Source organism: Peromyscus californicus, unplaced genomic scaffold (assembly GCF_007827085.1).
Source record: "Peromyscus californicus insignis strain IS unplaced genomic scaffold, ASM782708v3 Scaffold_8__1_contigs__length_139910024, whole genome shotgun sequence".
Lineage (NCBI taxonomy): Eukaryota > Metazoa > Chordata > Mammalia > Rodentia > Cricetidae > Peromyscus > Peromyscus californicus.
Window position 1 is genome coordinate 74,104,966 of NW_026294606.1, and position 25,206 is coordinate 74,130,171.

Below are 25,206 nucleotides of genomic sequence, written 5' to 3' on the forward strand. Positions count from 1 at the left end.
TGAAATGCTAAATGTTTTTATTTTTCAAGGTCCAAAATTTATGTTTATACAAAACAAGTACACAGTGATACAACTGATATCATAGAATACAGACCAAGGATGGAGCTTCAAACTTTAATGGTTTGTTTATAAGGAGAATCGTGACATTGGAGGAGAAAATATTCTCTGGTACAGTGAATACTTCAGTTATTCTTTCAACATTGCCTACATTTTTGGTGAAAACTTTTTATTCTCTTTACAGTCCTCTTCTAAAAGCATGGGTTTATTTTTATGTCCTCTGTGGATTTTTTTTTTCTTCTTCTTCTTCTGTTTCTAAACTGCCACGATCCATTCACTTGTTGGCAATGTAGATAATCTTGTGCTTCTCGATGACACTGATGTCGTGTTCCAGCTGCTTCATTTCTTCTTCCAGCTTCTGCTTGCGAATCTTCTTTGGTATGGAGTCGATGAAGACCGAGAGGGACTGGAACTCTTTGTGCACCTCTGCCCAGTTCTTCTTCAGCCCCTGCAAATGGTGAAGAAACATGGACACCGTGAAAGGAAATAATGATGAAACTGTACCAGGGACAAAGAGGGAGTAGGTGAAAAAAGCTGCTGAAAGCAGCTTTAGAAATGCTAACATGTCAGTCGGTTGGGCCAGGACTTGGCCGCAGGAACAGAAAACAGTGCACAGAGGCCAAGCCCTGCCCTCTGCTGTCCGCTCTGTCCCTGCTGGGAGGATTTACTTGCATTGAGGTCAGTGTGGCTGTAACTTGTTTTTAGCATCTCACGGGTAAATGCAGAGTTATGAGCAGGGTTGAACCAAGCTTACAGCAAATGTTTTGGTAAAAATCAACAATCTGAAAATTGATAGCCCTAAGTAAAAGTTGGTTTTGGAAATGTATTTCATAAATTAGAAAAGTTTTGCGTTCTAATGCATGTGTATATATTTGTGTGCGCATGTGTGTTTGCGTGTGCATGGCCATGTGCGTACAAGTCAGGGAAGCTGGGAACTGTTCCATGTGTCATCTTCAGGACCAACCCCCCCAAACCCCCACCTCCATCCCCCCACCCCATACCTTTTTCCAGGGAGGGTCTCTCACTGGTCTAGAGCTCAGCATGTGACTTAGGCTAGTCTGCAGCAAGTCCCCGGGGGTCTACCTGTTTCTTTCTACTGCTGCTGGTCCACAGCACATGTCATCACCCCTGGCATTCTTATCCATGTGCTGAGACTCAAGCTCACAAGGAAAGCACTTTATTGGCCATGCCATCCCCACCCTCGAATTTCAACTTCCCTGCCCAGAATTTTCTGTTTTATTCCTTATTCTTCAACACAGAAGTCACACCATAAGCCTGGATGTCTGACTGGCATATCATATTTTATTTGACAAAATGTTATTGTAAGAAAAAAATTTCAATTTTACAATGACCTTTTATATGTCTTTTCAATATATTACAAAGAATAAGTCATCTTCCATATAGTCAGGGGTTCCACACTTCCTGTTAATGTATTCTAGACATGGTTGGAAGGTCATTAAATGTAGAACACATGCTAATTCAATAACATAGTTCATGTTTTATGGGCTCTAAAATCAACAAATTCCAAATGAAGGATCTCTTAGGAGCTATAAATGCCATTTCCATCTCTGCCTAGTTACATTTCTCATCACAGTGCACGGGGGGAAGGGAGGGGGCTCCACCGACAACATGGGCTTAAAACACTAATTGAATTCATTCAGGGAAGTTTTATAAACTAGTGCTTTCTATTCATTGTGAGATCATAGATCATTTTATTTACACACGTGACAAGAAGATACCAGGAGCTTGCAGATCATCCAGCCTAGCTGAATTAGTAAACTCCGGGTTCAGTGAGAGACCTTTTCTCAAAAAAATATGGTAGACAGTGAAAGAAGTTACCTCACATTGACCTCTGATCTCCACACATATATGTGCATGAGCGCACATGCATACACACACACACACACACACACACACACACACACACACACACACACACATGCACAGACGCGTGCACACTCATTGACACAAAGGAAAAGTAGACTCCACTTTAAAGACTGAAAGAAAGAGCTTTGTAAATCCACAAAGCAAGTAAAAGGATGCCCCCAAAGAACAGAAGAAATACCAGTTGCCACAAGAATAAGGAGAAAACCAAGTTGGGCCATGCAGGGTAAGAGGAAGCAGATGCCATTTCTGAAAGGTGACCACGCAAGAGACAGGCAGTCCCACCATCAGGACAAACCCAAATCAGCATTCACAAGCTGCAATTCCAGCTGTGGATTTTGGTGAGACAGTGAGAAATCCCACAGTGTCACTCTGGGTGACTCAGGGCAGCCAACCCGCAGCATCTTGAGCAAAAACCTATTAAAAATCAAGCTTCCTTGAGGCGTGAGAATAGGCCTGGGTGCTTCAGTTTGGCCTGCCATAGCCCCAGGGTGTGGGAAGGCTCTGGAGGCGGAAGTGGAGAGTAGCAGTCTGGATGCTGACAAGTCCAGGCTGTAGGCGACAGGAAGCTGGGCAAGGAAGTACATGGGGAAGGATAATCTGACCCTGGGGACCAGGAACAGATCTCATCAACACAGAATAGCCCTGCAGTCAGATGGGTTTTAGTGTGAACAACCTCTGAACCACGATTACTGACCTTCACTTCTGTAGAGCCCCAGAAGCCCGACGTTCCACGCGTGGTCTGTATACCCGACAGCTGCATCCCTCCAACATGAGGGGGAGGGCTCAAGAGTTCTTGCTAATATAAACACGTTTTCTGCTTGACAGAGTTCAGTGCTGTGGTGGCTTCTCACACTCCCAAGGCATTTAGTAGGTAGCCCACATTTGAGAGCCCTCGTTAGCTAGAACATTAGCCACCCCACAGATGCAATCCATGAGGTATCTGAAGGGTGAGAGAACGACCCAGCCCATAGGCTGAAAAGCTACCTGCGGCCAGCAGAGATTCCTGATAAGAAAAGGAAAGCTGCCAAAGTGAAGACAGACCTGGTGAACATCTGTAGTTTTTCAGTATAGACTCAGCAACAGTATAAAGCTGGGGAAGGATTGGAGTCCACTAGTTGTACTGACCCTGCCTCCACCTCTGAACATATGAGTCAGTTTCCAATTTTCAAGGGCCTTGAATAGCCAAAACAATCCTTATCAGAAAGAGTGATGCTAGAGGAATCTCAATATCTGATCTCAGATTATATTACAGAGTCATAGTAACAAAAATAGCATGGTACGGGCACAACACTAGATATGCACACTGACGGACTAGAATAGAGGACCCAGAAATAAACCCAGAGATAGAACCACCTCATTCTTGAGTAAGGTATCAAAAACATACATTGAAAAAGAGACAGTCTCTTCAAATTACAGTACTGAGAAAATGGAATTCCCATGTGTAGAAGAATGAAACTGCTCACACCATGCTACAACCAATTCAAAATGGACCAAAAAGATCTTAGTGTAAGACTTGAAGCTTTGAAATGGCTGGAGACAAATACAGATGAAATACTTGAAATCATTGGCATAGGCAAGGACTTTCAGTAAAGCATGGCAGTAGCACAGGAAATGACCCCCAAATTGACAAATGGTATTACATGAAATTCAAGGGTTTCTTCGGGGTCTGAAGAGAGGGCTCAGAGGTTAGAAGCATTGCCTGCTCTTCTAGAAGACCCTGGTTTGATTTCCAACTCCCACATGGCATCTCATAACCGTCTGTAACTCCAGTTCCAGGGGATCCAACACCTTGCCTGGACACGGCAGGCACCAGACATGTACGAGGTGCACACACATACATGCAGGCAAAACGCTCATACTTGTAAGATAAAATTAAAATGTATAAGAAGCTTCTTCATGGCAAAGGAAACAATCATCAGAGTGAAGAGATTGTCTTCAGAATGGGAAACAGCAACAACCACAAATCAATCAGTGCATTGACTAAGAAACTGAACCAATAGTTCTCAAAAGAAGAAACACAAAAGATGGTCAATAAATACCTGAAAAATGTTCACTATCCTTAGCCATGAAGGAAATTCAAATTAAAACCTCTTTGAGATCCCATCTCACCCCTGTTGGAATGGCTGTCATCAAAAACATAAATGACAACAAATCCTGGTGAGGCTGTGGGGCGAGGAATCCTTACAAACTGCTGCAGACTCTGAACTAGGTACGGCCACTCCCACGCTATAGGAGTTTCTCCAAAAATAGAAACATCACATGACCCAGCTACATCACTCCTGGTTAGGTACCAACAGGAGTCATAGCCAACATTCTCCAGAGATCCTTGTATTTCCGTGTTTCCTTATGCGGTATTCACAATAGCTAGGAAAGGGAACAAGCCCAGATGTCTGTCAACAGACCAATGGATAAGGAAAATGGGTGAAGGTGCACAACATGTCTTGAGAGGGGGGAAGGAGGTCTTAAGCAAGGCACTAGAAGAGAGGATAATGGAACCATGTGACGTGAAAGCAGAGGGAGGACTATGTGAAGAAAGGGACAGGCTAGAGCAGGCCAGGGGACATGGGAGAGGCCGATGGGAGGGGAACAAACTAGAACAGAGACTAAAGCCACATATGTATGAAATGCATACTGAATCCCATCACTATGTACGCTAACTTTAAAAATGGAAAACTGGCTGGGCGATGGTGGTGCTTGCCTTTAATCCCAGCACTTGGGAGGCAGAGGCAGGGGCATCTCTGTGAGTTTGAGGCCAGCCTGGTCTACAGAGTGAGTTCAGAACATGCTCTAAAGCTGCACAGAGAAACCTTGTCTCGAAACAAAACAAAACAGAATTGGTTAACTGTCTTAATTAGGGTTTCTATTGCTGTGAAGAGATACCATGACCACAGCAATTTTATAAAGGAAAATATTTTATTAGTGGAGGTGGTGGTTTATGGTTTCAGAGGTTCAGTCCATTATCCTCATGGTGGAGAGCATGATGGTGTGCAGGCAGACATGGTACCTGAGAAGGAGCTGCTATGCTGTGTTGATATGCAGGCAACAGGAAGTAGACTGAGACACTGGGCAGTATCTTGAGTGTAGGAGACCTCAAAGCCTGCCTCCACAGTGACACACACTTCCTCCAATAAGCCCACGCCTACTTCAAAAAGGCCACACCTCCTAATAGTGACACTCACTATGAGAGTATGGGGGCCCATTACATTCAAACTACCTCAGTAACAAAAAGGTGAGGAACTAGAAAGGGAAAGATCAGTAGGAGGGAGAGGAGACCTGAGAAGGCAATGGAGGGGTGAATACGATCTAAGCACATTAAGTGCCTGCATGAAAAAAATGTCACAGTGATACCCACTAATTTGTGTAAGTAATTCACACTAAGCAAAGTAAGTGGAACAAAGAGGGTTGGAAGTATCTTATATAACAAGGACATCACACTAAGTAGAAACCTTTGGGGGATGACGGAGTTTCAGTGATTTAATTCTGTATTTAGGTAAGGCAATGAAAAGATAGGTTACACTCCAGAAGATACATTGGTTGGGGAAATGGGACAGGTGATTTGGGCCCTTGTTGAATCAGATTAAACCAAAGATCTAGGGTGGCGAAAGGTAGAAGCCATAGTCTCCCTCCCAGGTTTAACTCTCTCAAGAGGGACACGGGTCAATGCAGCTTTTAATAGCACATGAGATGTATCCTAAGAGAAGTTCTCAGAGGGACTCTGCTTCCCTGAGTCCTTCATTATGAACCCTGAACATGTTTCCACAGTGCACCACAGGGGTGCCTACCACAGAGAGAAAATGTATACATTTATACACTTTCAAATATCAAAGGGTTTTCAAACGAGTTGGGGAATATTTTCTTATTACTTGTGGTCCCAGAAGCACATTTTTCCACCCTGTGGCTTTCTTTCTGAAGGATAGTTTGCTTTTAGCTTCTAGGATGTACAACAGTGTTTGGATCAAAGTCAGCAGCTAGGGATGGAAACTCAATATAATTTTGTATCATGTTGATGCAGCCTCTGTGCTGTTTTTAAACCTTTTGTTTTTGTTTATTTTATCTTATAAAATAGTCTTTTATCCATTATAGCAATAGGAATTTCTCCTCTTTTCATTTTTCTTTCTCCTGTTTTTGTACTAAAATAATATAGCTCATGAGGTAAAAATTCAAAGAGCAAGCCACAATCCATAAGAAAAGCCTTCTGATTCCTGTCTCCGGGCCCACTGGCTCCCAAACTCTCTCCCCCTTCCTGCCCTGCCCGTGACACGGCTACAGTGCAGTGGATCCCGTGGGCTCTCTCGCTTTCTGTCCTTCTGTCCTCTGAATTTCAAGGAGCTCTGCTGGGAGGAGGAGAGGTTGGGCCTCTGCCCCTTGCCTGCTGTACTGCGGACACACTTGGGCTGCGTTATCGATACTGTGAGGTCTCTCCAGGTCATGAAGTTCTGAGAACACGGACGGCCCTTTGTCCCCATCCTTCACAGGCCTTCATGTCTGTAGATGGTGCTGGATTTCCCTGTCCCTAGTCTTGGAGGTCTTAGGGTCTTGCTGGTTCCCTTCACTGGACTTCACTTTTGTCTACAGTTCCTTCTAGAACTCCCTTCACAACCCAAGCTGAGTGTGCCTTCCGTTTCCTGGAGCCCAGACTCATACAACTTCCTCTTTCACCCATCTTGTCTGTGGTGGGGGAAAACACCAGCCCGTGGTTTGTTAGATGTAACTTTAGTCCAGACTCATGGACTTGAAAATATGTGGCCAAAGGCAAGTATATCTAGAGTTCAAGTTCACTGGAGTAAGGACTGTGCTTATTTTGTGTGTTATGCTCTTCTTGCCCATAAACACAGAGATGTCCACAAATTAAGGAACAGATGATTGCACGGATGAATCTATGAATTATATTTGCATTTACTCTGCTCATCTGTAAAATGAGGTGTTTGGAATCCTTAGAGCAGATGGTCCCTTCCAGGTGTCATGAGACTGCTGCTTTTATGAAGAATGAGCTGAAGGCATATGGCCGCAGTGCCACAGAACCCTGCATCTTCAAACTGGGTGGGAAGCAAGGTCCGGGGCTTGTCACGAGGACAGCAACTGGCTTTGTAACCGGGTAACTGCGCTGGCTAGTGAGTGAGACATTCCGTGAGGGAGTCACTATTTTGCCATTGCCACACCAAGAGAGGTTCTGGGGTGACCAGAGGAGGAAGTTGAAGTGTCTCTCCACTACAGCCAAAAGGCACAGGAGGGAAGAGCCTTTGCACTCTCTAAGGAAGTCCTTCCTGTTCCCATTTTCCAGCTTCATACAATATGCAGGTATAATGACCTGGCTTTTGCAGAGGCATGTGCTTCCTGAAGCCAAGTAATAATGGAAAAATAATGGGCCAAGAGCCTTCCCAGTCCCTGCCTGCCAGTGCCCTCCCCCCCACTTCAGCAATCTGTCATGACCTCCTCAACAGAGAAGCCCCTGCCCTTTGGTCCCTGGTGGATGGGTGCTTCTCACTCTGCACTTCAGGGCTCCACTTAAGATCTATATCTTTTTGTGCTGACTACTACCTTGGGACACTGTTAAACTTGAGATCCACACACCCACAAATACACATACCTGTCTATCCAGGTACATTATACAGATCATGCCTCATCAATAAGATTATAGAACTCTATAGCAAAATCATACCTTATACCTTTTATGGTATCTTCATGGCTCAGGCTAATACTGTGTACAAAATGGATATTTAATAATTTTTTTAATTGGTGATCATGATGCCATCGATTAAACATTAGGACTCTGTGATGGCATATAACCCATTTTCAACAGAAATTAATAAAAGAAAGAGTTTTGTTTTTTATGGTGTGTGTGCACATTGTGTACATGAGTATGGGCATGTGTGTGCTATGATGTCTGTGTGGAGGTGAGAGGACAATCATCTCAGGTGTTGGTTCTTACCTTCTACCTTGTTTGAGAGAGGGTCTCTTGCATACACCAGGCTAACTGGCCCGTGAGCTTCTCTCCTATCAATCAACCCCTTCTGTGTTGGCACAGGAGCCCCGGGATTACAAACATGCATGATCAAACTCCACTTTTTATGTACTCACATTTGTCAGGTAAACTCTTTACTACTGAACCATCTCCCCAAACAATCCTCTTGTTTTATGGGGTCACTGGATATTGTCTTGCAGAAAGCTTTCAAATAAATGTTAAAAAGAATCATGATTTCACTTTTTTAAGGGATAGCATGATGGTGGAGGAGTCCACGCAGGTGCTTAATGAGTGCTCTGTGCAAATGACAGTGCCATGCCCTGCTCATCTCGTGATGTCTCACACTCCAGACAGACCTCTTCCATTCAACTACAATGAAAATAGGTCTTCTGGCCCTTTTATTCAAAACAGAAGAAACATATGTAAAATCTAACACCCATTTATTTAATACTTTGGAAAGTTGAGTCATTGGAAAGAAAAAAATGTAAATTGTTTGGGGACAGCTTCAACTATTCTAGAGCTCCATCTAGTGAAAAATACCTCATTTATGAGAATTTTGAAAAATAAGTTTAGTAAATGAAAGTAACTATTTTCTTACTTTTAAAAAATACCAGTTTGTTGTAGGAGAAAATAGACTTCCTTACAACTAATACTCACAAATTAGAAATATAATATTTTAAGACTCTCTGAACTACAGTTTTTTTTTTCTTTCCCTTTCCAAAGAGTAAGCTTTACTCTGTGCACTTCTGCTAGAACCGAAGAGACACTTCAAAGCCCTGGCTTCAGTGGTGGAGTTGATGGGGGTTTGTCTAGAGAGGCTGAGAGGAGCGAATTCCGGAAGGCTCACCTGCAGAACTGCCTCCCGTTCTTCGTCGGAAAGTCTCTTCATAGCTGCTTTCTTAAGGTTCTCCTGGATGTAATTATCATACTCCTCTTGGGCTCTCTTTACATCCTCGTTTCGCTTACATATGTATTCAGGAGTGATACCATAATCCTGTGAGGATTTTTCAGAAAAAAAAACTAATCAGCATCCTGTGCTCAGTCTTCTGTGTGTGAGCGTAGCAACTAAGGACTAGAGAGCAAGCAATTTTATTGTCTTAAATATTGAAGAAGAAAAAAGGACCCAACAAACAAAAACTCTGCAAATTGACAAAATTCCTTGATTTCCTCCTCGCCCCCCCCCCCCACCTCGTCGTTTAATATGAGATACTGGACTAGAAAGTTGGCTCAGTAGGCGAAGGGCTGGCTACCAAGTCTGATAATCTGAGTTCAATCCTCTGGACCCACATGGTGGAAGCAGAGAAGTGATTCCTAGAAGTTGTCCTCTGCCCTTCATATATGTGCACACATGTACACACACACACACACACACACACACACACACACACACACACACACACACTAAAAGAAGAGAGATCTTGTAGCGATTTGCTTTTTCTCTTCTGAGTGCCACCAGTGTCCATTCTTAGACTCTAGACCAGTTGTTCACAACCTGTGCATCACGACGCTCTGATTAAATGACCCGTTCACAGGGGTAGCCTTAGCCCATTCTGCAGCACAGATATTTATACTATGATTCATAACAGTAACGCAATTACAGTTATGAAGTAGCAAGGAAAATTATTTTATGATTGGGGTTACCACAACATGAGGAACTGTATTGAAGGGTCGAAGCATTAGGAAGGTTGAAAACTATTGGTCTAGACTTTTTTTTTTAGACAGAGTAGTCAAGGCTGGCCTTGAACTCTCTGTATAAAACAGACTGGCTTCCAATTTATAGAGATCCACCTGCCCCAGATTTCTGAGTGCTGAGACTAACATCACCACACCCAGAAAATTCACTTTTAGGAGTTGGCTTTTCTGGGGCTGGTGAGAAGGCTCAGTGGTTAGGGGCATGTTCTGACTTTGCAGAGGACCTGAGTTCAGTTCCAGAACCCACTCGGGTGGCTCAGAACCACTTGTATCTCCAGCTCCAGGGTATCTGACGTGCCTTCCCTGTCGGTACCTGTGTTCACATACACATGAACATACATGTATACAGAGTTAAAAAAAAATAAGTCTTTTAAAAAAACAGAGTTGGTCTTTCCCCCCTATATTTTATGTAATTCAGCTTTTACTTGAAATCTCTCAAATATCACAGAGGTCTCTTTTTTTTTTTTGTAATCTGGTTAAATAAAAAGGGAACCGTAAGAACAAACCCTTAACAGTACCATGCAGAACAACTTTAAGGGAAACTAGGCCCAGGCCCTTAATGCTGTTTTGGAAAGGCAAGCTGCATTTTCAGACTCCTAAGCTGCTTATAGGGACTGATGGTGAGGCTATGGACTGTGGTTCCTTCAAATTAGTGAACGCATTATCACTTTTTAGAGAAACACAATTTCTCTGTGTTCAGATTTCAAAAAAGAATTTGAGAATTTTTGAGTGCTAAAAATAATAGTGAATAGGAAAGTAGGATTTCTTTCCTCATTGAATCCTTATTCTTGTGTAGAGAGATGTGTTCAATCAACCTCAAGAGAGGAAAACATTAAAAAACCTGTATCTGGGGTTGGAGAGATGGCTCCGAAGTGAAGGGTGCTGGCTGTCCTTCTAGAGGACCTAGTTCTGTGCCCAGCACCCACATGCAGCTTACAACCATCTGTAACTCCAGTTTCAGGGGATCCAACAACCTCTTCTGGCCTTCACAGGCACTAGGCACACACATGGTACACAGAGAGACATGCAGGCAAAATATACATCCACATAAAAATAAAAAATCTAAAAATTTAAACTATATCCATAATGAATATGTACAGACTTTTTCCTTGTTATTATTCTTTAAACAGCATGGTGTACCAATGGTGTGCATAGTATTTGTCCTATATTGATTATGTTAAGAAGTCTAGAGATAAAATAAGGCCCATAACAGGTTATGTATGTTACACACATCCGCTAAAGACACTCACGTGAGAGCTCTGAGCATTTGTGGATTTTGGTACCCACAAGGGTTCTGAAACCAACCCCCTCTATAACACTGAGAGGGATAAGTATAAAACAATATGTGTGTATGTCCAGAAGTAAATAAGGGCTGAGAAGCGTAATGAAAACAGAAGCAATTGAAGCTAAAGAAGCCGGGGAGGTGTCTCTGAGGAAGTGGCAGTGAGGGTCTGGTAGTCGTGGAAACTATTCACAACGATTCTCACAAAGTCGTCTGACTTCTGCATGTGAGTTGTGGCACATGCATACCACCCTGCTTCATCATAAAAATACTTTTTAAAAGGTTAGATTATGTTTGGCAAATTATGTTAGGAAAGGGACCAGAGTTGTACATTTTAGAAAAAAAAAAAAGAAGTCTGGCAAATGAGCAAAAGCTTCAGTGATCTTAAGTGTTCCTACAAGCTAAATGGCTGGGGGCTGATGAATCCTGTCACTAATGTTCTATTATAATGTCTATTCTTTTGGCTCTTTTATTAGGTGCCAGGCATCATCAGATGCTTAGTAGCCTTAATGTCATTTAACGCTCGCTCACTCTACCCTATGGTCGATGCAATGGATTGTCACAGATCCCAAAGTTAGCAAGTGACAAATTGGAATTCAGAACGATAACTCACTATTCTTGCTACACACCTCATGTGCTCACTCGTATTTTAGTTTGTCTCCACAATCTCTTTTTTTTTTTTTTATTTTGCAATACAATTCAGTTCTACATATCAGCCACGGATTCCCTTGTTCTCCCCCCTCCCCTCCCCCTCCCCTTCCCCCCAGTCCCCCCCCCCATTCCCACCTCCTCCAGGGCAAAGCCTTCCCCACAGACTGAGATCAACCTGGTAGACTCAGTCCAGGTAGGTCCAGTCCCCTCCTCCCAGGCCGAGCCATATACTTCATTTAGAACAAACAAGCAAAATCAAAAAAGAAAAAAAGAAAGAAAAAGAGAAAAAAAAGTCTAATTAGGTTTTCCCCAAATCGGATTCCCTTTACTACCTGGAGCTGGTTAGTTTTCTGTTAACTTGACAGAAGCTAGGGTCATCTGGGAGGAGGGAATCTCAATTGAGAAAATTTGAGCCTCCATTAAATTGGCTTCTAAACAAGTCTGTGGGGGCATTTTCTTGATTAATGGTTGATGTGGGAGGGACCACTGTGGGTAGTGCCATCCTGGGTGGGAGGTCCTGGGTTGTATAAGAAAGCAGACTGAGCAAACCACGGGGAGCAAGCCGGTAAGTAGCACTCCTCACAGCCTCTGCATCAGCTCCTACCTCCAGGTCACTGCCCTGAGTTCCTGCTCTGACTTCCCTTCCTGATGGACTGTGAGCTGTAATAGTAGGCAAACCCTCTCCTCCCTGGATTTAGTCACTATGTCTATCAGAGCAATGAAAACCAAACTGAGGTGCTACCTACGGCCTTTCCAATCTAACCATAGACCTTTTTTTTTTTTTTTTAAAGACTTAACTCTGAATAGTGAAAAGTTGAATAAGTCTGAAGACCAGCAAAAAGAAAACAAGTGTGTGCTGCTTTATGGCTTGATAAAACACTCACAGGTAATACATTAATCTGCTATCTTTATGTTTCTGTGATGGATACTTCAATTTGTTTTCTGTTCCAAAGGAAAATGCATTGATGTGGGCAGCATAAACAGAGACAGCAGAGAGGAGGTAGTGTGGGCAGCAGTTTCCATCACAACCACCAAAGGAGAAGAAATTTATACAACAACAGATCAATAATGTGTTAGAAGTAGCTTGAAGGAGCCAGGAGTCCACTTTTCCCAATGATGCTTCAAGAACCATGAGCACCTTAGATGTGCCACAAAAGGAAGAAGCATCCTGAGGAGCCTTAGGAAAGTTCTCAGCCTGTGGCCGATGCCCAGAAAACAGCTGAGTTCGTCTAGAGGTGTCCTTAACCTGCTGGATGAGAGACGTTTCCCAGAGAATGGGTGCTGAGTTCTGAAAGCAGCCTGGAGTCTGTTTTCACTTTCTGCACTCATGGGGGGTATGCAGGACCACTAGACTTACTTGGACTCATTCCTCACTATTGAAATCCCACCCCCTCCCCTCCTCTACCTTCCTCTCCCTTCCCCTCCCCTCCCTTCCTCTCCCCTCTCCTTCCCTCCCCTCCTCTCTTTTTCCCCCTTCTCTTCCTCTTTCCCTTTTCCTCTCTCCCTCTATTCCTCAAGCTCTTCCTTCCTTCCTTCCTTCCTTCCTTCGTTCCTTCCTTCCTTCTTTCCTTCCTTCCTTCCTTTTCTCTTTCCTCTATTTCTGGCCACAACTTACTACTATTTGTTATTAATATTTAGGACTTTGCAGCCTATTTTAGTATGTGTTCACATACACACTTTTATGCTCTATAAAATATATAAAATAGGGTAGGATTTGTATATTTTCCTTGCAAGCTTTTTTATTTAAAAATCTTTTTTAACAATTAAACTTAAGTTTACATAACACTTGGCAAATAAAATTATATCCCTTTCTGATGAACACCTTTTCAGACAGAAATTAGTGACCCAAAATAATTAATCCCTTTACAGAGCTTGCAATCTTTACCCAAACTCCAGTCAAATCACTACAATAGTAACGCGGGTTATTCAGAGAGATTGACAGGATGGGTGGTTTTGGAGCCTCATCTGTTAAGATCTCTCACTCTGTTCCCAAGCTGACACACTTGAATGACTACGTCTCATGACCTCCTGACAGGTGGGTTTCTCCAGATTTACAGTAGTGATTGCCTTTAGTGACATTTTTACCTCACTGATAAGACATTTTTTAGAGAATGTCTGCTGTAGTTATTAAGTACATTGATAACTCAGACTGAGGAAGACAGCATTCATGCTTTAGATATTAACTGTGCACCGACCCCAGAGCAGTGGCAATGAGCAGAATCTGTGGTCTGTCCAGGGAGCACACTGTGTAGCTATCTCATGGAGAAGATTAGGAGCTCCCTGCAGGACTTGGGGATCTCATATCTCACGCTGACAAATCAAGTACTACCTTTTTATTGATGTACTTGGGGAGCAGGCCTGAAGTTTCAAGATCATGCTTGTCTCCAGTTCTTTTGTCAACATAAACTGGCTTGGGCTTTTTGGCCACGCCCACGATGACGTCAGCGGCATTTGTGTTTATGAAGTTTTTTCCACTCTGTATTCCCATGACTGGATGATCGGTCCTCAAGGGCACTGGAGGCTTCTTGGGAGTGCCCCTATTAAACTTTTTTTCTGTTAAACATGACATTTCATTGTTAATGTTCGAAAATAACGATTGCTACTCAACACTATTGAGGACATGCAGATATTTGCCACTGGTATTGAGGTTTCATTAATGTTATATGCAAATACTTAAGATAAAAATTATATATCCACAAATTTATTGATTTGTGTACATCAAATATATTGCCTTTCATTTGTCAATCATACCTCAATTGTAAATAATCAAAATTTAAAATTAAGTGCAATTTGATGTTGAAAAACAGTATAAAAGAGTAAGAGGGTATTAATGATAGATCACTACTACATTTCTGATTCCAATAAGCTGGGCGGTGATGGCTCACGCGTTTAATCCCAGCACTCTGGAGGCAGAGGCAGGCGGATCTCTGTGAGTTCGAGGCCAGCCTGGTCTCCAAAGTGAGTTCCAGGAAAGGCACAAAGCTACACAGAGAAACCATGTCTCAAAAAAAAAAAAAAAAAAAAAAAAAATACTCCAACAACACATACTCAGTTTTCCCATTTAAATAAGTTTCAAATACAAAAGTGTTTAAATACAAAAACATATTTTCAGCATGCTATCAGTATTATCCATAATTATGTTTTTTAAAGAGATAACTATAACAAAGTCATTGAATAAATTGATAAAACATGATGTTAGCCTTTAATCCCAGCACTCAGGAGGCAGAGGCAGGCGGATCTCTGTGAGTTCGAGGCCAGCCTGGTCTCCAAAGTGAGTTCCAGGACAGGCTCCAAAGCTACACAGAGAAACCCTGTCTCAAAAAAAACAAAACAAAAAAAAAAAAAAAAAAGAAATGATGTTGGAAGCCTAATGATCTGTGGATATTTTCACAGAAATTAATTACAATGAGTAATTGCTGTGTACTCAACACACAGTTTCAGAAGTTACCAATATGACCAAGATCACCGACTCCTTCCTTTTTGGTGTGTTCCACCATCCTAAAGGAGCAGCCACCAGACTTCATCTTCTCTCTATTCCACACAGTCTTCATAATAGCAGATGGAACTGCTTCGTTTAACACAGCCTCTTCAGTTTAACAATTCCAACTAGTCACATAACCATGGCTTTTCTATTCTAAAATGTCAAATAATTAAAGTGTGTTTCTAAGGACTAAGACAGTTACTCTCTTATCGGGTGGGGCCTCACTCCCATCTTAACTGTACCATGGCTACTGTGGTCAGGCTTTAGTCACTTCTGCATTAGCTGACTTTGTCTTCTCAGTGATGTTGTGGGGGCATTCACCCGAGAAGGCTGTTCGGACATGGTTTAAGCCAATAGGAAGTCTTTACTAGCCAGCCAGCGTCTACACTGATGGGGATCCCAGTGTAGCACTGAGCCTTTCTCAGGGTGAGCTGTTAAGCACAAAAGGCAAGGTTAGTACATTTGGAGACTTGCCCAGAACTATGGACTTTGACGGTTAGGCCTTTGTTTCAGTTTTGGCAGGTGGTGCTGTCTACATGCTGAGTTTTACAGCCTGAATGGTACTTCCATCATGGAGTCAGTTGTGCTAAGGTCTGGGAGGCTCCTAAGCTCTGGTGTCCTGTTACAAGTGAGATTATATTACTTCCATTTTCAGGGGAAAGACATAATTGCTGTTAAAAGTCTATGGGTTGGATTAACCTCATCTTGGGGCTGACGTATCTTTCCAGAATTCATATATTGAACCCATAGACCCAGTATCTTACAATGTGAATATTTTGCTTGGGAGTAAAGTCTTTAAGGTAATTTAAATAAAAAGAAGTTATTAGAGTGGTCCCTAATTCCATCTGATATTGGTTCAACAACTGATAATAACCATTGTAATTTTCATCTCTCAGAAAAAGAAAAGACTGGAGTCAAGATGAGGGGCAGCCTTGCCACCAATCAGACACTGTACCTGGGGTGCCAACCCATCTTATAAATGCTTAGAATTAAAGATACAAGTCAGGAGACAAGATGCTGAAGCAGATGACGTTGGAGGAGGAGGCTCTTTGGATAGGTCAAGAAGTAGCTCACGATGCTTGCCCTACCAAGAGTCTGTATGGAGCCAAGTCACCACCCGCCATTCTCTTTCTAGTTCTGCTTGTACTTTCTCCTAGACGCCCAAGCCCCGTTCACTATGAGGTAAAGTTGCTGTTGCCTGCGTATATTTAATATTGATTGAAGGTAAAATAATGGGGTAGCTAAATTACTTGCCAACAATTCTAATATTTAAAACAGGAAGCGATTAAACCTACTAGGTGGTAGTGTTTTTTCCTTTGAATGTTTCTTTAGAAACTCCTTTGGGGAAGGAACGTCAACTTTGGCAGGCCCCATGGTTTTCATTGCTGTTTTGGATTTCTTCATGTCATTTTTTATAGATGCTCTAAACACTGACGTGTACCTGAAATTCAAAATTTAAAGTTACAGCATTTATATTTCTAGTGCAAAATACTTAAAGCTTAAAAACAGGCATACATGTCTGATTTACATGTGTCTGTATTGATAAAGGAGAATGGGCATAGCTTAATGATCTGACCGCATCTACTGCACTTATGACCTAGAAGTTTAAGGAGATGCGGAGGCAAAGGTGTTCATTTATCTCCGTATTATTGTCTATCCCTGGCATCGATTGGGATTGTCTCATCTCTCACTGCTGATCTTAGTGCTGTGTCTCCCCACCCCAAGTCCTAGCCAGTCAGTCTTGCTGGCAGTTTAATCATCTCCTCAATGAACCCAAATTCACTGATTTTCTCTAGTGGTCACTCATGTTTTAGTTCAATGATTTCTTCACTGCTCTTTAATATTTATTCTTCTTGCTTTACATGTAATTTGCTTTTCAAAAAAAAGTTTCTTAAGTTATAAATACAAATATATTTGATTTTTAACTTTTAGGACTTTCTGAGTTTTTAAAGCTATACACTTTCCTCTAAGCACTGCCTTGACTGCATCCCAAACATTTGAAAGGACATCATTCACCAGGCTTTGGAGGCATATACCTTTAATCTCAGCACTTGGGAGGCAGAGGTGGGCAAATCTCTGAGCTAGAGACCAGCCTGGTCTACCAAATGTATTCTGGGACAGCTAGGGCTTCACAGAGAAACTTTGTCTTGGAAAAAAAGGAAAAGAAAAGAAAGGACACCTTCCATTTTCATGCAACCCTAATACCTTTTATACTGTCTTCCTTTAGACGTTTACTTGCATGTGTTTGCTCAGTTTTCACAGATTCAGGGTTCTCATTTATCTTTTCAGATTTCTAATTTATTTCCACTATAGTTGGAGAATATACTTTGTATGGCTTCAGTCCTTAAAAACAGAAACCAACGCTTCTGTATACCCTGGAGAGGTTGTACCATGGACGAAACACAGCTAGTCTCTCAACTGCATTCCCTTGACTGAAGAATGGTGCTCCCTGTCTCAGGGAAAAGTCTTCCTCCTCTCCCCAGCACGGGGCTTTGAGAGGGACACACCTGAGGTGGTGAGGAAGGGGACCCCCACCCAAGCCAGTCAGATCGCTGAATCGGCCGGTTCTTGTGCTTGATATCTTTATTTTTAAAGGGATGTTCTCACAGACTACATAGAAATTTGAGCCAGTCACTTTTCATTTGTATGTCTGTGTCATTTGATCTTAATGTGCTTTCTAGTCTATAATTGTGGGTTGGTGAGATGGCTCAGCAGGTTAAGGGACTTGTCAGGAAGCCTGATGACCTGTTTTTGACCCTTGGACCACATGGGAGAGAGAGAGATGTAAGGTAGGCACCACCACGCCTGACTTACAAGTCGGCTGACATTGTCCCTAGCTCGCCAGTGCCTTGTTCTCTTTTCTGGTCTTTACTCCCCATGTTTCATTTTGTGTTGTTGTGGTGTCATTAGATTTGCTTCTGTTTTCTTCATTAGTGCCTTCGCTGTTGCTAGCCCACTCAATGTGCTGTTTTCACTTTGGACATGGTCTTCTCCACATTTAGAAGTTAGACTTGTATCTCCCCACCCCCTTTCATTTCTCCCCATATCTTAGTCCCTTTCTCTTTGAACGTGATATTTAAAATAGCTGCTTTAAATGCCTTTGTCTAGTAATTTTCTGATTTGTGACACTTTTGGCTACTTAGATTGGCTGCTTTTCCTCTAGGCTAGATCTTATATTTTCCTGTTTCTCTGCACGCCTGGACATTGTTGTTGGTATTTGTGTTTGTTTGTTTGCTTGTTTTTTGATACAGAGTCTCTCTCTCTATAGCTCTGTCTGTCTTATAACTCACTCTGTAGATTAGGCTGACCCTGAAGAGATCAGAGATCCACCTGCCTCTGCTTCCCAAGTATGGGGATTTAAGGCACGCAACACCATGCCTGGCTTGCTTCTACATTTTTTTTTTTTTTATTGGATGCCAAGTAATGTGAACTTTATAGCGTTGATTCCTGACTTTTTTTTTTAACTTTTTCTTTTTCTATTGTTTTAACATTTCTTTAGCTTGAGTCTGGAATGCAGTTGTCATAGTTGAAAAAGTGGTCATTTTAAGGCTAGATATTAAGTCTTCAGCCTCAGAACTTTGCTCCGATTCTACCCTGTGTATAAGAAGTCCTCACCACTGGCTGGTGAATGCTGCTGCTTTCTGAGGGTCATTTTCTTGGTGTTGTATTTCATACATATGTACACTATCAATCAAGGAGTTCAAGGAAATCTCATGCAGGCTTCTGTCCCTCTCTAGGCAGTTCTCTGCTCTCTGGTGCACCTCACTGTGCATTCTAGATCTTGGTCTTTCCGACTCCAAATTGTCTTCTTAATTCTGGGATAATCAAGGGCTTTTTTTCCTTTCTTTGGACTTTGGCCGGGAAGTAGTCTCTGGAGTGTCTGTTAGGGCATCTGCAGGCTGCCTCATTCCTGCTCCTTCTCTCAGGGAGGGTTGCTCTCTGCTGTCCACTCTCTGGTGTTTGAAACCCTTAGTTCCAGGTGTCCTCTCCTCCGACTCTTTCTGGTGAAAGAACAAACCCCACCCTCACGTGGAAGCCAAAGTTTGGCTATCTTTTTTTTTTTTTTTTTGGTTTAATAGTAATTAAAAATAGATTCCATTTTGTGGAATACTCAATAACTTTAGAAAATTCCCAGGACCTGATGACGTTATGAAAATTGTGTGTGTAACATCTACTACCCAAGTTAAAAATATAGCAAAATATCTGCACTAATATTGTCAGAAGGAAATACATGAAAATATAACTGTTTGAATCCTTAGGGATGTGGAATTTGGGGTAATCTGTTTTCTACCTGGTCTGTTTCTAATTTGGGTTTTTAATTTTTGACAATCTCCTGTCTGTACAACTTCACTCTGATCACGCCCCCTTCTCCGTGCCTGGTATCCACCTTATCAGTTCATGCCCATGAGGATACACAAACGTGTCTGCGAACACAGATTGTTTCTATGTTTTAGGGCTTTTCCTCAACCGAGAACTCAGTAGCTGGGAACATTTTGGAAATGTATACATCACAAGACAACTTCAGGAAGCAATCTTCAGGCCAGACCCAGGCCTTAGAGCTTCTGTGGAAGATGACAGAGAAGGTGTCACCATCAATAAGGGAATTTCCTTTTATGTGAAACAGGGTGTGTCTATTGCCACCTCCTTCTTAGTTTGAAAATGTGTGATTCAGTACTTTTTGTGTGTATATGAATCAAAAAACATTTATTGGTCACATAAAACTCTGATATTTTATTCTATATTTGTAACAATTTTTGTTTCAAATTAATTACAAATGAATAATAATCTCATTCCCTTCCCTTAATTTCTCCAATTGATTTTACAGTGTAAATTCAGTTTGTGTTTATCTATAGAAATTGCAGCTTTAATCTGTTGTTGTCTTTTTAAGTTTTCTTCCCCTTAGGCACTAACAGTCATCAAAATTCTCAGCTTTGCATATATATATATACATATTTGATTATTTCTTTTATTTTTTTTTGAGATTTATAATTACATAATTTCTCTATTTCCTTTCCTCCCTCCTAACCATTCCATATACTTCTCTTGCTCTTTATCAAATTCATGGGACTCTTTTACAATACTTGTTGTTTCATAGATATATGTACATGTATATGTGAAACTTTATTTTTTAAATATGATATAGTGTGATACCTTTTCATATCAGTATATACAAAGCTTATTCTTTTATTTATTATTATTATTATTATTATTATTATTATTATTATTATTATGTTTTTGTGTTTTCAAGACAGGGTTCTCTGTGTATCCCTGGCTGTCCCGGAACTCACTCTGTAGACCAGGCTGGCCTCGAACTCAGAGATCTGCCTGCTTCTGCCTCCCGAGTGTGCCACCACTGCCCAGCAATGCATATTCTTTTAAATAGCTACATTTTATTACATTTTTGAAATTGTGTGGCTTTACTCTAAAGATGTAGCAGGTAGTTTTATCAGATAACTGGATTTGCTGTCTACTTATATTAGACTGGGCTAGAGATAAGTTATTTTGAAACTAAAACTGTCATCCTCAACTAACATACTATAACTATTTTACTGCTAACAATCACCATATAGTAATCCATTTTATAACATTTTAAAATGACACACAAAGAAGTAATATGCTCAAATGTGCTGGTAATTTGAAAGAACTTCAGCTTTTCCTTTCAGTGAATGAGACATCTGAGAAACCACAGTGAGAGAGAGAGAGGGAGAGGGAGAGGAAGAGGGAGAGGAAGAGGGGGAGGGAGAGGGAGAGAGAGTGCACGTGTGCACGTGCTTTCAATTTTAGATTAATATTGACTCTGGGGCTTGAACTATGTTATAAAGTCCTCCAAACTATTTCTTGAGATTTTTTTTTTATTACATTTAGTTAGATACTGTGTAAGTTCACCTACAGGCATTGAAATGATTTTCAGTTCATCCTTTTGACTATATAAAGTAATTATTTTTTAAAAAAACAGATGAAATTCCACTCTCAGACTGGTTAGTTGTCCCAGGTACACTCTGTACTTAATTTATCACCAGGAATGCAGGTGTGTTTCATTGAGTCTAATTATGATCTCTCATAAGCTACTGAGAAAAAAATAAGTTGGCAAATGTCAATGCAGTCAATATATTCATTTAGATTTCTGCTGTTCAGTACTTGTGGATATTAAACACTCGAAATGGGTCTAGTGCCACATACTGAAATGACTGTCCTGGAGATACACTGGGTGAAACAAGGTACATCATTAAGGTGAGTTTTGCTTTTGCCTTCCTTTTTCTTTTAAAAATGACTGTAAGAAAATGTTTTAGTGTATTACATTCCTACTGGACAGCGCTGACCCAAATACCAGGAAAATCTACCCAGTTAAACTAGAGAACAACACTTTTGTTCAAACTGCTTTCATTAAATTATGCTGGCACTGAAGTAGTATCAGACCAATGAAACATGGCACATTCCTTGTGGGACTGACGCTGACCCCTGTCCTCATCCCACAGTGTGTCATCGATCCAGGATCCATGAGGATGCATATTCGAGTCTCCCTATAAAGGGCCCCATACTTCTGCTCGATGACAGTTTAATGTTTGCCCGTGACGCAGTGACCTGGAGTCACGTTTCTTCCTTTGTGGATGACTGACTGCTTTCTGGTAGAGCCGAGTCTAACCTGAGACAGATTTAAGACTTCCAAGCACACGTGCCGTGTTCCATCTCATCTGTAATGCCATCGGAGTTTTCTGTCACCATAGTTTCATCGCAACATCTCTTATTGTAGGGGAAGAAAACAGTGTATGGACACTTAACAGTATCTGACACTTGAGAAGTTGTCAGCAACCAAAGGCGAACGCTACCGAAGCAGCGGCATCCATCCGGTTTCCGACCCTTCTTTGGGCAGTGTGCAAGATGAGCCAGTTTTGGACCTTGCTGTCAGACATGTGGCAGTCTTAGCTCCTGTCCTTCTTACCTGCTTCGACTTTCTGGACCTGAGTTTTTCTCTTCCATATAATTAAGATAATACTAATCATCTAATGGAGTTCCTGTGGGAGTGAATAGTGATTGTGAAAAATAAGTGTCTGGAACATCCGAAGTACTAGTAGGTTGGACATGATTCTTTGGGTAGTACCAGTTGCAACAGTATCTGTGTTTCTTCTTACTAGTAGACATGTATGTTGAGGGTTTTTTTTGTTGTTTTGATTTTTGAGACAGGGTTTCCCCCCTGTGTAGCCCTGGCTGTCCTGGAACTTGATTTGTAGACCAGGCTGGCCTTGAATTGAGAGATCCATCTGCCTCTGCCTCCCAAGTGCTGGGATTAAAGGTGTGGGCCACCATGCCCAGCTGAGTTAATTTTTTAAACTAAATCAATTTAATACTTTGTTTTTTCCTGAGTCCTGGGTAAAATAAAGACACAGTCTTACTCGCTAAAAATTTGAATTCTGGTGAATCTAACAACTGGCCTAAGTTCCTAACATCTTAAAATGGCTTCTCATATCACAATATACCCCACAGAGTCATTTGCATAAGATGGTAAACCTTGTTCTGTAAAGAACAATGTTCTGAACAGGTTCACTTATCTACAGATTTCCTTGGCAGCTAACGTTAACTGGTAGTGTTGGCATATTTTCTTTCCCCGGTGGTTTGTAGGTAGAATTCCAGTGAGGTGTGCTAACCGTTTTTACTGCATCCTCGCTACAGAAACATGGGTGAGAGGTGGTGACTCAGATGAACACGGCAGCTGCAATTTTCCTTGCTGACAAAACCTCGTTTGTATGCCATGTCCTTCTCTTCATTCATACGTCAGAAAGTGCAAACTGCCATGTTGAAATATCTCTTCCACTCATTTATTTGAAACTTTCATTAGGGTTTTAAATAATACATTACTTTGGGCTTAATCAACATTTTAATGTTCATAATTCTGTCCAACAAGAAGACTGTTAACTCTGACGTGTGGGACATCACAGTGCAGCCAGTGAGGAGTCTTTGTCAGGGCTTCAAAGCCGTGGCCAGCTCCCCGGGGGCTCAGATTATAATTCAGTGATGCAAACAGGATTTGTACTTAAATATTTTCTTGTGATCAAGTCTATTAATGAGAAGGCTGAGGGGAACAAGCTCACAGTAGTGTGGTGAAGGAAAAGGGTGAATGTTTTATCCTGTTTTAAAAACAAATCAGTAGTTTGCGTGTGTGGCATCTTGTCAAAACCCTCTCACCATTACTGCTAACAGGGAAACTGACTTCACCTTATTTAGGGCACCTCCTTTATTCCTTCCCATCCTAGGTACGTATTTTATTGTACTTATTTCTTCAGACATGTGCAAGAATACTAGGGCACTGTTATACACAGAGCAGGGACCAGATGAATTGTTATTTAAAAAAAAAACCTCAAAATTCCCTGGTGCAGTAAGCTCTTTACTAATTAATAGAATGCTGAACTAATAAAATGACATCCAAATTCAGTATTCCATAGAAGGCAGTTTCTTTTGGTGTGTTATAGAGAAGAGGAAGTTTATCTGGTACAGTCTATGGAAATTTTGGACCAAATTTAGCCACCAGTAATGTGAACATTGTAAACTCCACAAGTGTGTCAGCATTTATGTCCCTGCCTGACCTCAACTAGATTTTGATAAGCCAATGGAAGTACAATATTTGTGATTGCTCTGGTTTAAGCTACTCAAGCTTAAAATGGAAGGAGTTACACTTTGCTGTTACAACTCCAAGTAACAAGAAGTTGACCATTACATTTGGAGGGAACCTTAGAGATGTTTATCTCATTTATTTTCCACATCAGAAAACAACTGAAAATTGATTCTACGCCTCCAAAACAATGATTTGTAAATCTTGATTTTTAAAGCTCAGAGGGTTGGTTTCTTTTCTTGGTTGTTTGGTTTTAGAGACAGAGTTTGCCTTTGTAGCCCAGGCTAGCCTTGAACTCAGCTTCCTGGATGCTGGAATAGGTATGCGAACCTAAGTGCTGGTTCTTTTAAAGTGGCTGTGACCTTCATGAGTCAAAATGAGACTGCCCTCTTCTCCCCTCTCAGACATCAACAGAGTTTAAGAAGTAGCTACAGGGCAGAGTATCCGGGACATTTATTTTGAAGTTTCCTCTTTGAGATTTGGAGATTTTTTTTTGGGGGGGGGGGGTCTAACAGAAACATAAATAACCAAAAAAAATTCCCTCATTTATATATTTTGGAATCTCTATCCATCCACCTATATTCCTTCCATTAAACCATCCAAAAAAATCCTAGAAAATATTCTCTAGTCCACCATCTTTGTTTAACCCCATTCAAGTACCAAGGCCTAGAAGCAAATTTGAGAATTCAATTTAGACAAGAAGTATGGGAGGCAAAAGAGTACAAAAAGAGAGATCACAAAGTCAAATACGACACGGAATTCCTAAAATCAAACACAGAATTTCCTAAAACGGACTGATAAAACTGATTTTTCTCTTTCTAACGACATGAAATTTCGCACTAGACACCACACCACCTATAACTGGATCAATAATTACATGTTAGCAGGAGACTATGGCCATAATATGACCGTCTCACAGCACTAGCCCACGTCCTCTGTGAATTAGGAAAAGCTAAATAGATCTGTTCACCTGTTCTTTAAGTTGCCACCCAAGGTTATTTCATTAAAACAAAAATAGACTTTAATTTTAAAAGTCCTACGCTATGCAAGCCCAGTAAGTCCTTAAAAGGCGTCACCATGCTTCCTCTGAGCCGAAGTCACTGTTGCTTACCCACATACCTAGGAGGCTGGGGCGGCTCCTTCAAGTCACTGGGTATGAGGTTATAAATACTCTCAGAAGTGCAGGATGGGTCCATGGCCACCAAAGGATTCCTTAACAACTACTCAACTTTTGGCTACCTATGCCACGGTCTCTGCTCCTTTTCTCGCCGTTTTTTTTTCTTTTCTTGCTCTCTTAACAAGGAACTAAATTTTCTCTTTCGTATAATAATCTCCCTTTGACCCTTTCGTAGCAACCCCTTTTCAGGAAGAAACTATTCTGCTCCTCCTGAGACTGCTTAGCGTTGTCGACCGAGTGGTTGCTGTGGAAACAGTTGCTAGGAAACGGGCAGTGGCGGGCTGGTTTTCTCTGGTCCCTATTTTGTAACTCCTTCTGCCTGAGAAATACGTAAGAACGTTCCTGCGCCTTTGGGAAAGACGACATGAAAACAGTGTTCCCCCAGACACACACTCAAAAAAATTCACTTTTT

The 25,206-nt window shown here is 41.4% G+C and overlaps 1 protein-coding gene and 1 long non-coding RNA gene across 3 annotated transcripts in view; one reads left to right on the forward strand and one right to left on the reverse strand.

Annotated features, from left to right (window-relative positions):
* The window catches only part of LOC128104062 (uncharacterized), a 61,847-nt gene extending 39,751 nt beyond the window's left edge, over window positions 1-22,096 (forward strand). Inside the window, exon 3 of the long non-coding RNA XR_008215854.1 lies at window positions 21,489-22,096. This is a non-coding gene — a long non-coding RNA (uncharacterized LOC128104062). The remainder of the gene's footprint in view (window positions 1-21,488) is intronic.
* Window positions 1-25,045, reverse strand: Enkur (enkurin, TRPC channel interacting protein). 2 transcript variants are annotated; one of them, XM_052728814.1, is made up of 5 exons: window positions 24,737-25,045; window positions 16,308-16,453; window positions 13,861-14,084; window positions 8,754-8,900; window positions 1-505 (listed from the first exon to the last, which is right to left on the reverse strand). In XM_052728814.1, exons 1-5 carry the CDS (start codon window positions 24,811-24,813, stop codon window positions 332-334), a joined length of 768 nt encoding a protein of 255 aa, XP_052584774.1. In that variant the 5' UTR covers window positions 24,814-25,045; the 3' UTR covers window positions 1-331. The 2 variants fall into 2 exon arrangements, with proteins under 2 accessions (XP_052584774.1, XP_052584775.1); XM_052728815.1 differs by lacking the exon at window positions 24,737-25,045 and adding an exon at window positions 24,588-24,705.
* Window positions 25,046-25,206: the final 161 nt, after the last annotated feature.